The 15,758-nt window shown below is 43.9% G+C and overlaps 1 protein-coding gene across 9 annotated transcripts in view; it reads left to right on the top strand.

Annotated features, from left to right (window-relative positions):
• Positions 1–15,758, top strand: part of fgd4a (FYVE, RhoGEF and PH domain containing 4a) — a 106,641-nt gene that overhangs the window by 70,712 nt on the left and 20,171 nt on the right. For 5 of the 9 annotated variants that reach the window (XM_029634667.2, XM_065009811.1, XM_065009810.1 and 2 more), the window contains 2 exons: positions 8,258–8,392; positions 9,286–9,469. In XM_029634667.2, the coding sequence (XP_029490527.1) occupies positions 8,258–8,392; positions 9,286–9,469 (319 nt within the window). Of the gene's footprint in view, positions 1–1,535; positions 1,771–2,372; positions 2,574–8,257; positions 8,393–9,285; positions 9,470–9,510; positions 9,974–14,084; positions 14,177–15,758 lie in introns of those variants that run through there. The other 4 variants (XM_065009809.1, XM_029634670.2, XM_029634671.2 and 1 more) reach the window with 4 other exon arrangements.

Consider the following 15,758-nt stretch of genomic DNA (forward strand, 5'->3'; position numbering starts at 1 on the left):
TGTAGTTTAACAAAGCTAGTTACGGATCTGTCTTTGAGTCCAGAGCTTTCCTAACCGGTAGTTTCACTGTTTTGATACTGTTCTCGACTAACCCATTAGACCGTGGGAACAGTGGGCTGGATGTGACACGCTCGAACCAGTACAATTTAGAAGAATCACTGAAAGCTGAACTGTGAGGCGTTGTCCGTACGCACAATTTCTTCGACCCCATGGCGAGCAAAGAATGATCTCCTGACTAGCAGTAGTGTCCTTCAGCAAAGCTCTCTGTGTAATGAGAGTAATAGTCAGTAGAACATTGTTCTCTCCCTCCAAGAGAACAGGGATCTATTCCTACTTTGCCCCATGGTCTCAATACCTATTTTTCTTCAACCCACATTGTCTCTTTGCTCTGTATTTCTGATTGTCTGCTCTATATCAGTATTCACCTAGGGCCAAAATGACACTGCGTTTGCACGTCGTTTTGACTTCTCCATCCCTAGATGGCCCTTGTGTATTTTGATCAGCATGTTTTTCTGCAACCCACTTGGTATCACAATTCTTGAACTCTTAAACAGAATTCCGCCAGGTACAGATGGCTCATCCCTGTATTGACCATTTGGGTATATCATAGCTTGTGCAGACAAGCTGTATGTTATGGCTTGAATCGCCGTTTGCAAACACTCATCTTCTGCAGTAGCATGTGAAATAACTGTCCACATTTCATCTGAGACTAGGCAGCTCTTTCTGATAAGGTTTACATGTATGGTCTCGTCCTGCTCGTATATCTGGTTTGGTTCTGGGCTGTCTAAAGCTCTGGACAATGTGTCTGCCACTAACAATTCTTTCCCTGGCCTGTACTCGAGTTGCACGTCATATTTCTGAAGTTTTAGAAACAGTCTCTGTACCCTTGGTGGTGTGTACACCAGATCCTTCTTTGCAATAGTAACCAAAAGGTTTATGTTTTGGCCCACACTGTTTTCCATAGATAAACACATGGTATATCTTATATGCATATGACAGTTACATTGCCTCTTTCTCAGTCTGACCATAGTTAGTTACACTCAGAAGTTGCCAGAGCCATGGAGGCATGTGAATGGGCGCCATCTAGTGGCATACTGCTGTAACACTGCACCTAAACCTGTTTTAGAGGCATCTGCTGAGATTTTAGTTTTGAGCTTTTCATCCTAGAACCTCAGTACTGGAGCATGCATGATTAATACCTTGAGCTGCTCAAACTGTTTCTGGTGATTACTGTTCCAACATATCCCACTCTCCAACTTGAGTTCCCCAAGTGGTCACGTGGCTTCCGATACAATATGCCACAGGAAGCTACTCTGAAAATATAGCTACTCTCACTAACTACTTTGTGAAAAAGTATCATATGTAAATCTGAAATGTCATTGACTATCACGGCACAAGGCAAGACCCAGATGCAGACACAGGAGGCAGATGGTTGGACTCTTAGATATTTATTGATCCAAAACAGGGTAGGAAAGAGGCAAAAGGTCAAAACCAGTTCAGAGTCCAGGAGGTACAGAGTGGCAGACAGGCTCGAGGTCAAGGCAGGCAGAATGGTCAGACAGGCGGGTACAGAGTCCAGAAACAGGCAAGGGTCAAAACCAGGAGGACTAGTAAAAAAGAGAATAGAAAAGGAACACGCATGGAAAAAATCCACACTGGTTGACTTGGACATACAAGACAAACTGGCACAGAGAGACAGGAAACAAAGAGATAAATACACTGGGGAAAACGAGCAACACCTGGAGTGGGTGGAGACCATCACAAGGACAGGTGAAACAGATCAGGGTGTGACAATTGACTACAAATTGCAAGAACCGATGACTTTGGGATCGTATGTTTGTGAAATTTAGCCTATTAAACACAAAAACAATATTTCAAGTGAAAATTACGCAGCTCTGTTGCTGAAAAAGAAAGGAAATTATTGCCTACTTCACCAATATTTTATTTTAGCAAAAAATGTAGTGTGTAGTTTCAGTAGTTAGCTACAACGCTACATGGCAAAAAAAAAGTAATTAACTACTGAAAACACTACCTTGATTTGAACTTAGTTCAATTAAAAACTAAGCTACTACATGTAACTTAGTTCACTACTCCCCAACACTGGGTGGCTAACTTTCTGTGTCTTTCTCTTTCTAGTCTCAGTCCTTGTGCTGTGTGTGTAGACAGCCTGAGGAAGAAAGAGACTGAAAATTCTATAACATTTTATTGAATTACACATCCTTTCAGAGCCAATTTACCCTTCCCCTTATCGCTGCGACGATAGTGCTATGGTGAAGTGTGCTGGTGTGTGTTTGCACGTGTGTTTGTGCACTATGCACTCTCTCTGTGTCTTATATCCCTCTAGTTGTTTTGAGAGAGAGAGAGAGAAGGGGGGTGGAGGGAAGGAAGAAGTAGTCTTCCCCTTATTGGTGAGTCTCTCCGCTGAGCTGAGTCACTTAACTCTGAGCTGCAGTGCCTGCCTGCCTGGGAAGATTGCATGTTACTGCCAGACTTTCCCTACTACTCCTACAGGAGGCTTGAGCTACCTTGTCTGCCCTGTAAGGATTTCCTACTACTCTGTAAAGAGGCTTTGGGTGAGTTTATTCTCAGGTTATGTCAGTGATTCAGTTTATCCCCGCCTCTCTCTCATGTTTTTCTCTGTTTTCTTAGATGAATGTGCTATTGTGGTTGGTATACATATATTTCTGGAGTTAGACTATTCCCACAACTGTCGCCCTTTGCAGTGAAAGTATTAGATAATGATATCAAGTCACAGTATTTCATAATTGCAGACAGGAGTCCAAAGACAATTTATGGATTGTGGGATATATTCACTCATATGTTGTGGATGTATTCACTTTAAAATCGGAATTGCTTCCATTATTCCTGTGTGCACTCACACAACCCTGCTCATAACTGGAAATCACTGAGAATTACCACCCATTTTGAATCCCAGGCAGATTTGATTATAAATACTGTTAGATATGCAGTGTGCTGAGAGTGGGGTGTCCCCTTGGGACACAGGGCTCTGGTTTATTTTAGGTTAGAAGTAAAAACAGTAACTTAGACCAGGGTTTGCAGCTATAGTCTGAAGCACAGGCACTCCCCTCTCTGGGTGGTGGCTGGGTGCAGAAAGACAGGTGTGCCTATTGTTTTTACTCACAGCTCTGACTTGAGTGTCGGACACACATGTTGTATCAGGATTAGTGAGAGAGGGATTAGAGAGCGAGAGAGAGAGAGCAGTATCAATGGGTTTTTGTAACAAAGGCATTATGCTCTTATGTGACACTCCAAACCGATCTAGATCTAGCATGCAATCGGGCAGAAAATTGATTAAAACGTTACGAATTGCCGGTTCACAATTTTTTTGTGCTATGGATCCGCTTAGTTGTCTACATACACCCTAGACTTATACATCAATTACACACACACACAAAGAGTCAGCTCAGACAGATCTAGCTCAGATGCCCAGCTCATGAGCTCCATCAGCAGCAGATTTGAATTTAAAATAGAAAATGAACGTGTTTATGCAACCTATGTTAGTGCATCGAATCACATCGCACCGAATTGCATCGATTCGTTCCTCTAATCAAACCGAATCGTTTCAAACTAAAACGTATCGTTCCTGTGTCGTATTGTAGCCCATGTATCTAGACAGGTATCGAATCATCTTGAAATGGAAAGATGCACATCCCTAATTATACCACAAATTAGATAGCTTTTTCAAACATCCGCTTCACAACAAGATGTTATTTTCTCTCTCTCAGTGAGGTAAAGGATGTGGATACGCTGCTCTTATCTCTGATTAGAGGGAGAGTGGTTTTTGTTAGATTGATACATTCCTTCATCCTCTCTGAGCCCGGTTGTATCGGTAAACATGCATTCTTGTGTATCTGTGTCGGCAAGGACAGGGAGGCGTCGTCTCAACGGAGGAGATATCTTTAGTAACACCAGCAGCACACTGGAGACTTTAACACACAGACCCTGACCTGAGGTAAACTTTTTTTTCTTAAACGGATCTTCTTCACTCTTCCTCTCTCCGGATGTCATGAAAGATTAAGAGGACCGAGTATTTTGGCCTATTTTCAGCTCTCTGCGCCATGGCAAGACTCCTCAGCCTTCCCATATGGTGATAGAGTTCAGTACTGGGGAGAATATTTTTCATTATAATTGTTTTTGTTAGATGCTAGATACATGTCTTTGATCATTTTCATTGGATCATTCTTGAGGATTAATTTATGACTGTCTTGAGTGAAATGAATGCCATGATTTCCACCAGTTGGTCTAAAATCCTTTGGAAACAAGCGAATGCCCACGAGCTTGTTCTCCCTGCCTGCTCAATAGTAAAATATTTTGTAGTGTTGAGAAGGTTCGGGCCAGTTGCCATGGTAGCAGGTCTCCTACAGTGTAAATCAAGGACAGAGCCTCAGGTGGGATTGTGTTTATCGGAGTTCTGCCTTCACTATTAACTATTGGATTCAGCTGTGAATGTTCAATATTTGCTCACTTTCCAGTTTCTACCGAATCCTGTTTGGCCTTCTACCCCAGGCTCAGAAGCTCACCTTGCAAACATCCATATTCACGTATTCTAACTGATGTGGGCTAATGTGGTTTTAAATTGGAATCAGAAGAAAGAATTCCATATAAAAGAGAAGAGTAAAGGATTTTAATTATTGGAGTTGTGTGATTTGGAAATTGCAAAAACTTTGGCTTGGTTTGGTCTTGTGCCGTCCTGTTGTGGTGTGTGTGTGTGTGTATGTGTGTCAGGTTTGGGGTCAATTTAGTTTCAATTCAGGAAATTAGATTCTACATTAAACGTTTACTGTAGTCAATCTATTAAACAATAATTGAGAATGAAGTCGCTCTGGATAAGAGCATCTGCTAAATGACTTAAATGAATGATTAAATGATTCTAAAATATTGAATTGCAATTTCAATTTACTTTCTGAATTGACTGAATTGAAACTGAATTGTGTGAGTGTGCGCACGTGCATGTGTGTGTCTTCTTAGAGAGAACATACTCAGACTTGTTAAGTAAAGGCTGTTTGAATGGGCCCATCTCCCACGAGGCTGTCATATCATAACCTGACCATGTTTACATCAGCAACAGACAACTAAGCCCCCTCCTTGGTGGAATGAAATGGCTTGAATGCTCAAACCCCAGCACTCCGTTCTGCCACCTCTGGTCTCTTCACCATCCCACCCCTGTCAGCTCGGTCCAGTTAAAGCTCTTCTCTGTCCTGGCACCCCCCCTCCGAGTCCCTTCCCATCTTCCATAAATATCTGAGGCCTACTTTTTCAAAGAGTGTCTTAAATTAACCAGGGATGTCCTTTTGATAAGTGTGTGAATTGGACCATTTTCTGTCCTGCTAAGCATTCAAAATGTAACGACTACTTTTGGGTGTCAGGGAAAATGTATGAAGTAAAAAGTACAGATTTTTATTTTTAGGAATGTAGTAAAGTAAAAGTAGTCAAAAATATAAATACTAATGTACAGACACCCCCAAAAATTACTTAAGTAGTACTTTCAAATATTTTTACTTGGGTACTTTACACCACCTGAAAAAATGTATCTCTGAATTAACCCAGAAAGGGGCCCTTTGTGCTGCCTAACATCTTAATATCCACATGCTTTGGCTTAGCAGGGCGCTTGCTGCTAATTTGCATGGGTATCTGTGGCGGGCCACTTTTAACGATAGGGTGGGTGTGTGTGAACGAGGAGTAGCTGACCCAGAGACAACAGCGCGAAGTAGCTATGCTGGAAAATGTGAGGGCCTGAGGTCCATACACTCCACTCCATTGATGTTTACTTGGTGATTTACAGCAGAATGACTGGGTGTTTAACATCTTAATAACAACCTTCATTATTTACAATAGAGGGTTTTCCTAACTCTCTCTACAATCACTAACATGGCAACTTGACGTGGAGACTTGATTGTAACCAAAAATGTGTCATATGGCTCAAAACATGTTTGAAATGTCCCTGTTAAAGGGATTTCAGATGAGGTCAAGCATGTAAGCAGCCGAGTTCTTAAGGCCAGCTCTAAAATTATCCACGAAACTTGGGCCGTGTTTAGAAAGACCGTGGGGCTTTCCTAGTCAAATCAGTACTAGACCATTTGTTGTAAAAGCCTTGTTGTCTGTAACTGAAGCAGAGCTATAAAAAGAGTGTAGCCTTTCCTGCAGTGGAATGTTACTCATTTTTTTCTCTCTCAGCATTTAATCAACATGATTTATTATTTTTACACAAAATCTGCTGTTTCTATATCACTTTTGTTATATGTCAGTCTTCTGTGATGTACATAAAGTGTATTTTTTGGGAGATTGCCTGTACTACCGCATTTCAATGTTCCGTCGAACTAGGACAGAATTTCACTTCCATGATCTTTCGGTGAACTCGTTGTCGTTTTCTCTGTAGATTACCATGGAGAAAAAATTGCTTGCATCGAACATTTCTTGCATCATCACGTGCAGTAACGCAGGCTCTGCAGCACTAGGAATAGACAGCCTCTCAGAGACAATGGACAATGTTACACATTGATTACACTGTATAGCTGCTGAGTGAAGGGTCGTGTGAGTGCTCACTCGACCGACACATGTGAGTTCTTCTTATACCTCAATGGAGTTAAGTCATGTTTTTACATGACTGCCCTTAATGGAGACTTCCTAGAATGATGAAGCTCTTTGTGGAAACTCTCAATAAAGTAACAATACCACCTGCTTTGGCCTTAGCAGCAACACAGTGGCATGTAGTGTTACCTTAATGGGGATGGCTGTGCAATTGTAGAGACTTGACTGTGGAGTGTTTCTGACTATAGACTTGGTGTAAACAGTCTGACAGAATTGGTTAAACACACTGGAGTGAAGATGGACCATCTGTCACACCCTGATCTGTTTCACCTGTCTTTGTGGTTGTCTCCACCCCCCTCCAGGTGTCGCCCATCTTCCCCTTTATCCCCTATGCATTTATACCTGTGTTCTCTGTTTGTCTGTGGCCAGTTCCACTTGTCTCGTTAAGCCTACCAGCGTGTTTTTTTTTTACTCCTATTTCCTTAAGCGCCTGTTTTCTAGTTTTCCCAGTTTTGATCATTCTGCCTGCACGGGGCCTGTCTGCCGTTCTCTACCTTACGGACTCTGCCCTGGACTACCTACCTCTGCCTGCCCTTTCCTTTGCCTGCCCCCTGTTTATATAGTAAACATCCGTTATTCGAACTGTCTGCATCTGGGTCTTCTCCTGAGCCGTGATACCATCTGTTACCAGATGGTTAGACCAGGCTCAGTGCTGTTGACAATAATCTGGATCATTAGCATGATAATGAACTACGTGGAGACTTTAATGTTCAGCCATGGGCAGGGGTGAAAGTAGATTTAATTTCTTCCCAGTACAGGACCTCATTTGCTTGCGCGTACACCAACATTTTTTTTATGGGTCTAATCATAGAATGACATAGAATCCCTATGGATTCAATAAGGATATCTGTGTGCCTAGTCGGGAAAGATTTATCATGTAACTTTTTAAAATGTATGACCTTTTTTATTGTGGCATAAACACAACCGGTCATGATGTGGTCATCTGATTGTCAAACAATCACTTCTTTCCTGGGCTACCTGCTCCCGTTCATCTACTGGCAACATGTTCCAGCCTCCGAACACAGTGGTGAATGCTAAGAGACATCTGCTATACAAAACACCACACAGTGTAATTAGGCCAGGATTTATGCCTCCACTGCTGTTCGCGCGCGTCTCAGTGTCAGCCACTCGTCTCGGCCATGGCAGTGTTCTCCTTGAATCACATCGCATTGTTTTCAAGGTCATTCGCACATTTTCCATGCCTCTGACATACGGTAATGATAAATAGTGGTGTAGTAGCCTACACTTTTCTTGACATTTTGTTTTAATTATTGTGATAGGCTGATGATTTACTGGTACGGCGTACCCCCACTATTTATTTTGCCGGGATGGTGTACCGGAACGGCTTACTTTCCCCCCTGGCCATTGGCCAAATGAATAGTAGGAAATGGAGTGTATTACACTCGCTTCAAGCCAGTGGCTGTGGGTGGGTGATATTCTGTGAGTGGTATATGTTCTGTCTGTGGTGCAACATGGATGTGAATCACAAAAAAACAGGATATATGGTATGGAAGTGAGGAGGTCCTCTTTCAAAATAAGTACAACAGAGGCATGGTAAACGTCATATGATCCCAGCTCTATCACTACCGCAGCCAACTGAGTGATGTCGAGAATATCACCATTCCTCTTTGCGCTCTCTCTCTTTCAGCTCTAAGCAGCAGCCCCCACAGTGCAAGGGTCAGTCGGACAGGTCTGTGTGGGAAGAGTCCAAGTGAGAAGAGCAGGGGGGGTGTCAATGGAAGAAGTTCGGACAGCAGGCCCTCACTGCAGCCCAAACCACAAGGTACAGATAATATTGCTGTCTAATATTACTGGTCATCTCTACCTCCTCTGATCTGACGGACTCACTAGACACAAATGCTTAATTTGTAAATTATGTCTGAGTGTTGGAGTGCGCTATCCATAAGTTTAAAAAAATAATCTAAAATTGTGCCATCTGGTTTGCTTAATATAAGGAATTTGAAATTATTTATACTTTCACTTTTGATACTTAAGCATATTTAAAACCAAAAACTTTTAGACTTTTACTCAAGTAGTATTTTACTGTGTGACTTTCACTTTTACTTGAGTCATTTTCTATTAAGGTATCTTTACTTTTACTCAAGTATGACAATTGGTTACTTTTTCCACCACTGCTGAAAACATGTATGACAAAACAACTCATGCCACAAGGAAGAGACAGTTATGTAACCAGACAGTGTGTGACACAGTGGTGAAACCTTGCTTTTAGTGGTGTTGCATTCCTGTTTTATTTGAACACAGTGAATCATTCTCCAGAGATAAAAAGGAAGCTCCTAACCCTCTACATTACAACAGCCCATTGACCATCCCCTCTATGGGTTATAGAATAGTTCATGCCATAAGAGGATACTGCTAGTCCACAGAATGGCTATATTTCAATCTAATTCTGGGTGATGAATGTTGTGCCTAAAGTAGCCGTGTTTTGCAGGCTTATAGGCATGGGTCGCAGACACTCTGGGAATGAGACTAGCTTTTAGTAACCTGTGCTGCCACCTTGTGTTTCAAGAACACCAAACTCCACAAAACACAGTCAACATTCCGTAAAATGCTGGTAGAGGCTCATGTAGTCACGGAAAGCCTCCTAGAGTGGCCATGCCAACATGACCTCTGACCTCTCTAGCCCTGACAACTGACCTTTTCAAATCATCCCTTCAGTGCCTCCGAAGCCAGCCCACCTCCAGAGCCCGGTGACGAAGTCCGCCGCCCACCCGCTGGGGCGTGTGGAGAGAGCACTCCTCAGAGCCACCATGGAGGAGAGAAGAGGAGGGGCGATGATGGCGAAGAGCCGGGAGAAACCCTCCAAAGTCTTGAACCTCATCAACCACTTCGAGGAGAACAGGTAGAGCAGCGGGGAAAAGTCGAGTACAAACTGAGAAAATTATAAATTAGACCCAATCTGAGATACAGCGCTTACTCAAATGTGTGTGCAAATATTGCTCGTGTGTGTTCTTGCTTTTGTGAATTTTGAGAGATACTTTGTGTACTAACTGCTGCGAGAGCGAGAGATTCGACATGGGTACTTCCATTTGCTAAAATAAGTACCTTGATCAGACAGACATGAGTGCAGTAATCAAGTGTGACGTTAATAAACCTTGCATGCAAAAGTTTCCTAATATCTCCTACTATTTAGAAGATGAACTAAAAAGCGGAAGTCACTTTCAGCCCGGTTCATTGATATCTCTTCAGAGGAACGCTTTAGACAGAGAGAGCACTAGAGATCAGCGAGTGTATCACAAGCCAAAGCATTAGTGGAGGATGAAAAGAGATTTGGACAAAGCGGAAAATCTGCTCCCTCAGTTGCCGAGAGAGCTCACTGCTGTAGGATGAAGTCTGGACGAAAGAGGTAGGATTTTATTACACCAAGTTTCTCATGTTTTGATTCCTGTCTCAGATGATGTTATATTGTGTCCTCAATCAAAAGGTTTGGCTGTGTGTATCAGTCTGTTTTGTCAGAGATTAATAAATTACCACAAGGCCAAGGCTGAGCATTTTCTCTATAGCAACACAAGTATTTTAGTTATCTATTGTGCCATCGGTTCACCTCTGTCTTCATCTGTTTTCCTATGACTTTAATACGTTTCTGTGGTCATTCCCGCTTGGTTACAAGTCTGAGTGGTGATTTTAGCAACATGCGAGGAGGCCCATTGGCGAGAGACTGAGAGGGAGAAACAATGGTGCCCTTGTGTGAACCACTCATACAGTGGAGTCCAACAGCATTACCCGCTCAGTCCATTATTGCCAGCCCAGGCCTCTACAGACCAACTCAGGTCTCTGGAGCTACAGACTCACCCTCCGAGTGTGTTTGGTTTAGTTTGGCAGAAGAAGGGCAGCCTCTAAGGAACAGAATTAGCCTAGTAATAATCTGCTTCACATGCTGTGTTTCTTAGTAGAGGGAACCTGGAAACCCAACAGATGATGATATTAATGTAGCAATAAAGCCTACCTCTAAATGCTATTATTATACGACTGTATGCATTTTTTTAATACTGAGGCGCATTAAGGTGATTCAGCCTTTCTGTAAACTTCTTGGAAAGGTAACTGAACGTTTCTATCTATCAAAGATTAAAGCCAAGTTTATGAGGAGAATTTGTGAAATGTATTGCCTCAGTGTTTTGCTCAAGTGTTTCCATGGCCTACACTAACCAACCACAACAGTCCTCTGTGCTTTGTATAGACTAGTGGGGCAGCTGTTTGTTCACCCGCCTGCGAACGCTATAACCAATCCGCAACCTCACGACTATATGTGACAAAGTGAAAATCTGAGGCTCGCACCTGACCCTAACCTGCTAATATAGAAAATGTGCTATAAGCTACAGTCAGAGACAGCGTACAGATTTTTGGACAGGGGGTGCAGAATTTTTTTTGTTGCCTGATTTAGCTATTTCGGATAAGATTTTAGTTCGGCTTGGATGCATATTTTATGTGGTTGAACTACTATCAGTTTTTATGATGCTGATAAAGACAGCACCTCTACAGATGGTATGAAACTACGCATTGGCATTCTCTCAAGATGCTGAAAGAAATAAATCATATTTCTCCACTCCTGTTACAAAGTCACATTTATTCATACATTTTATGTATAATTTCACTGCAAGAAATGCTTAAGTCTGCAGGAGTTAATATTACTGCTATGTGAGATGTTATAGACCTACAGTCAGTGTCCAGATTTCACTTTCCATTTGAAGTCCCCATCCTGTGACTGTCATATTTGTATGTATGTTGTGTTCGAGGCCACCTAAAGTGAGACCGATTTAAGACCAAGACCGGGAGGGGGACAGTGGGTCCGCGGCCGAGTCAAGACCGGGAGGGGGACAGTGTGTCCGCGGTCGAGTCAAGACCGGGAGGGGACAGTGGATCCGACCGGAGGGGGACGACAGAGTCAAGACCGGGAGGGGACAGTGTGTCCGCGGCCGAGTCAAGACCGGGAGGGGGACAGTGGGTGTCCGACGGGAGGGGGACAGTGGATCGAGTCAAGACCGGGAGGGGGACAGTGTGTCCGCGACAGAGTCAAGACCGGGAGGGGGACAGTGTGTCAAGTCAAGACCGGGAGGGGTGTGTCCGCGACAGTCAAGACCGGGAGGGGGACAGTGTGTCCGCGACAGAGTCAAGACCGGGAGGGGGACAGTGTGTCCGCGACAGAGTCAAGACCGGGAGGGGACAGTCAAGAGTCAAGACCGGGAGGGGACAGTGGGTCCGCGGCCGAGTCAAGACCGGGAGGGGACAGGGGTCCGCGGCCAGTGGGTCCGCGGCCGAGTCAAGACCGGGAGGGGGACAGACCGGGAGGGGGACAGTGGGTCCGCGGCCGAGTCAAGACCGGGAGGGGGACAGTGGGTCCGCGGCCGAGTCAAGACCGGGAGGGGGACAGTGGGTCCGCGGCCGAGTCAAGACCGGGAGGGGGACAGTGTTTCAAGACGCAGTGTGTCCGAGTCAAGACCGGGAGGGGGACAGTGTGTCAAGACCGGGAGGGGGACAGTGTGTCCGCGCGACAGAGTCAAGACCGGGAGGGGGTGTGTCCGCGGCACAGTGTGTCCGCGGCCGAGTCAAGACCGGGAGGCGGACAGTGTGTCCGGACAGTGTGTCCGCGACAGAGTCAAGACCGGGAGGGGACAGTGTGTCGCGGTCGAAGACCGGGAGGGGTGTGTCCGCGGCCGACAAGACCGGGAGGGGGACAGTGTGTCCGCAAGACAGAGTCAAGACCGGGGGGGGGACAGTGTGTCCGCAAGACAGAGTCAAGACCGGGAGGGGGACAGTGGGTCCGCGACAGAGTCAAGACCGGGAGGGGGACAGTGTGTCCGCGACAGAGTCAAGACCGGGAGGGGGACAGTGGGTCCGCGACAGAGTCAAGACCGGGAGGGGGACAGTGGGTCCGCGACAGAGTCAAGACCGGGAGGGACAGTCAAGACCGGGAGGGGGACAGTGGGTCCGCGACAGAGTCAAGACCGGGAGGGGGACAGTGTGTCCGCGGCCGAGTCAAGACCGGGAGGGGGACAGTGGGTCCGCGACAGAGTCAAGACCGGGAGGGGGACAGTGGGTCCGCGACAGAGTCAAGACCGGGAGGGGGACAGTGGGTCCGCGACAGAGTCAAGACCGGGAGGGGGACAGTGGGTCCGCGACAGAGTCAAGACCGGGAGGGGGACAGTGGGTCCGCGACAGAGTCAAGACCGGGAGGGGGACAGTGGGTCCGCGACAGAGTCAAGACCGGGAGGGGGACAGTGGGTCCGCGGCCGAGTCAAGACCATGACTGTAATTTTGTCAAATCACCATCATAATAAGAGTTCAAAATGTCCAGTATTTCTGTGTTCATATTTCAGAACAACATATGGATTCTTCAGGCATTCAGAATGGTAAAGAAATGCATGCTGAGGTAAAATAGAGCCACTTTACAAATTATTACTAACCCAAACATAGTGGGGAACAATGAGGGACTTCTACAATTATTTTATTATGTTCAATGATGTTCTGATTTAATCTTTTCAGTTTTTTTAAAATCAGGATTTTTCTTTGGTTGTCTCTGGGGAGATAAATAATTTAGCTAGCTAAATCGGCCATTGGCTAGGCCATCAGAAGCTAGATAGAAGGCATATCTACATGTACATGTGTATGTAAGACATGTACCATGTCAGATATAGAGTTGAAATACACTGCTCAAAAAAATTAAGGGAACACTAAAATAACACATCCTAGATCTGAATGAATGAAATATTCTTATTAAATACTTTTTTCTTTACATAGTTGAATGTGCTGACAACAAAATCACACAAAAATTATCAATGGAAATCAAATTTATCAACCCATATTAATAACATTCCACCCATTAAATTGTCCTTTTTGCTTTGCTGGAACAATGTTACCTTTTTAAGCCCGTTCCCAAATGCTTTTTGCGATTTGCGTGTCTATTTGGCGCGCATACAGTTAGGCCATAAAGTTTAGGTTGTTGCACTAATGCCAGATATCCTCAAATAATGAACGAAAAACCTCAATGTAGCCTATAGATATAAATTACATCATAATTATACATTTGTGAATTCTTAAAGGTACTGTTTTCTCTTTAGTCAGCCCACTTTATTCAACCACAATATGTCATATATTGCGGGGACTGACTAGTATAGACACAGTGAGGGTGTGACATTGTATTAAAGCTTAGAGATGAATGACTCATCTGTACAGTGTACGTCAACCTCTGTTGTTCCTCTATTCATACACACTTCCTGTTTCTACTGACACTGACATTGTACCCTCAGTGTGTGTGTGTGTGTACAGGGTTCAGACATGTGCAGTAGGCTTGTGACACATACTTCCTGTAGTAGGTGTGTGTTGTTCCTGTCTTCGTGCAGTGGAATCAGGTGGTTTAGCTAGACTAGTGCACCCATTGAAACATGGTTTAGTCTCACTGATCTACCACAGGAAAGAACATGGGTACGGTTCCAAATGGGGTTTAAAGTGTTTTTAAAGTAGTTCTGGACCTGTACTGTTTGATCATTAGTCCATGTCCCTGCTGGACAGTGAAGACTAAGGGGACTGGAAGGGAAGTGCTGTTTGAGGGCAGGTGGGTCATAGACAGGGAAACAGCTGGACGAGCTGCAGGATACAGTACTGCTGGATGGAGGTGTGTGTGTGTGCGTGTACACGTATAGACGCGTGTACTGGTGATGCATGGGTTGACTCATGAAGAGAAAACAAAACCTTTAAAAAAATCCATAAATGTATCATTCTTGTGCAATTTATATTTATAGGCTGCATTGAGGTTTTTCTTTCATTTATTTTAGGCTATCTGGCATTAGTGTAAGCCTAAACTTTAAAGCATAGTCCACGCACCAAATGCTTTTGGGACTGGGCATAAAGTTACAATATTAAGAAGAAAGAGAACAGAGGGCCAGAAAAGTACTGTTTTTGAAAGATTCGGTGAAGTGGTTAAAGAGGATGATGGTTGTGAGGCTATACGAATTCAACAGTCACAAGACGGGGACTTAAAAGGGAAACTGAAATCTGAACACTGACTGTAGCCTCACACAGAGTGTTTCTTGGTAGTCTTAAACAAAACTATACACCTCACACACATGGTTATGGGCTTAGAAAAATAAGACGCCTTTACCATGTCAGTTAAAGAGTTGAAATGTATTACATTTTTGAGTTTACATCCCAATATTACACTTTATATACATCACAGAAGACTGAATTTTTTTTCCAAAATGTTTGACATAGAAAGAGCAGATTTTTGGTGTAAAACATAAAAAGGTGATTATGAAAAGTATGAATAACATTCCATCTATGAGGCCACGAGGTCATTTGATTACAGGAAAGGGCTACTATTAACTCCTGCAGAATAAAACATGTCTTGCAGTCAAATAATACACCAAATGTAGGCTACATTTTTACTCAGGAACAGGAGTGGAGAAATGGGACTTGTTTCTTTCAGCATCTTGGGAGAATGTGAATGTGCAGTTAGATACCGTCTGTAGAGGTGCTATCTTTGATCAGCATCAGAAATATAGTATAGTATTTCAACCACATAAGATATGCATCCAAGCCGAACTGAAATCTTATCAGGAACATTTTGGGTTGTTTTCACAGCTTTCTATTTCCTTAAACTGATGTCACTTGAAAAATCTTTCCAGTTTTTGGGGGTTATTGGATTTTATCCCCGGTCCCTAAACGTCTTTGCGGGTTGAAAGAAGCCGAGATGACAGAGAACTTGACCGATGTCAACTAGATTGAAGCATTCATTCTACCGATTTATGACATTTTTCTGGCGAGCAAGGGTTTATTTAGTCTTTAGGGCAACATATAATGACAGAAGAGAAGCTGCATGTATCTAATTATAGACAAGTTGAATACCAAAATGTCGGAAATTATAAGCAGAAGCACATCTAAAACAGGCAAAAAGTGATCCTGCACCCCCTGTCAAAATATAGGTTAGCCATCTCTGACTGTAGCCTACTGCACATGTTTTATATTGGGGTCGGGTACGGGACTCAGATTTTTACTTTATCACATATAGTCGGTTACAGAAGGGTTATTAGCAATTGCAGTGAACAAAAAGCTCACCCGCGCGCACCACTAATGTGTGTGCATGTGCATTCAGAAGTAGGGCAGCAGGCTATCTCTAGGGAGTGGGGCTCTACCTCTCC

This window comes from Oncorhynchus nerka, linkage group LG25, assembly GCF_034236695.1.
Source record: "Oncorhynchus nerka isolate Pitt River linkage group LG25, Oner_Uvic_2.0, whole genome shotgun sequence".
NCBI classification, from domain to species: Eukaryota; Metazoa; Chordata; class Actinopteri; order Salmoniformes; family Salmonidae; genus Oncorhynchus; species Oncorhynchus nerka.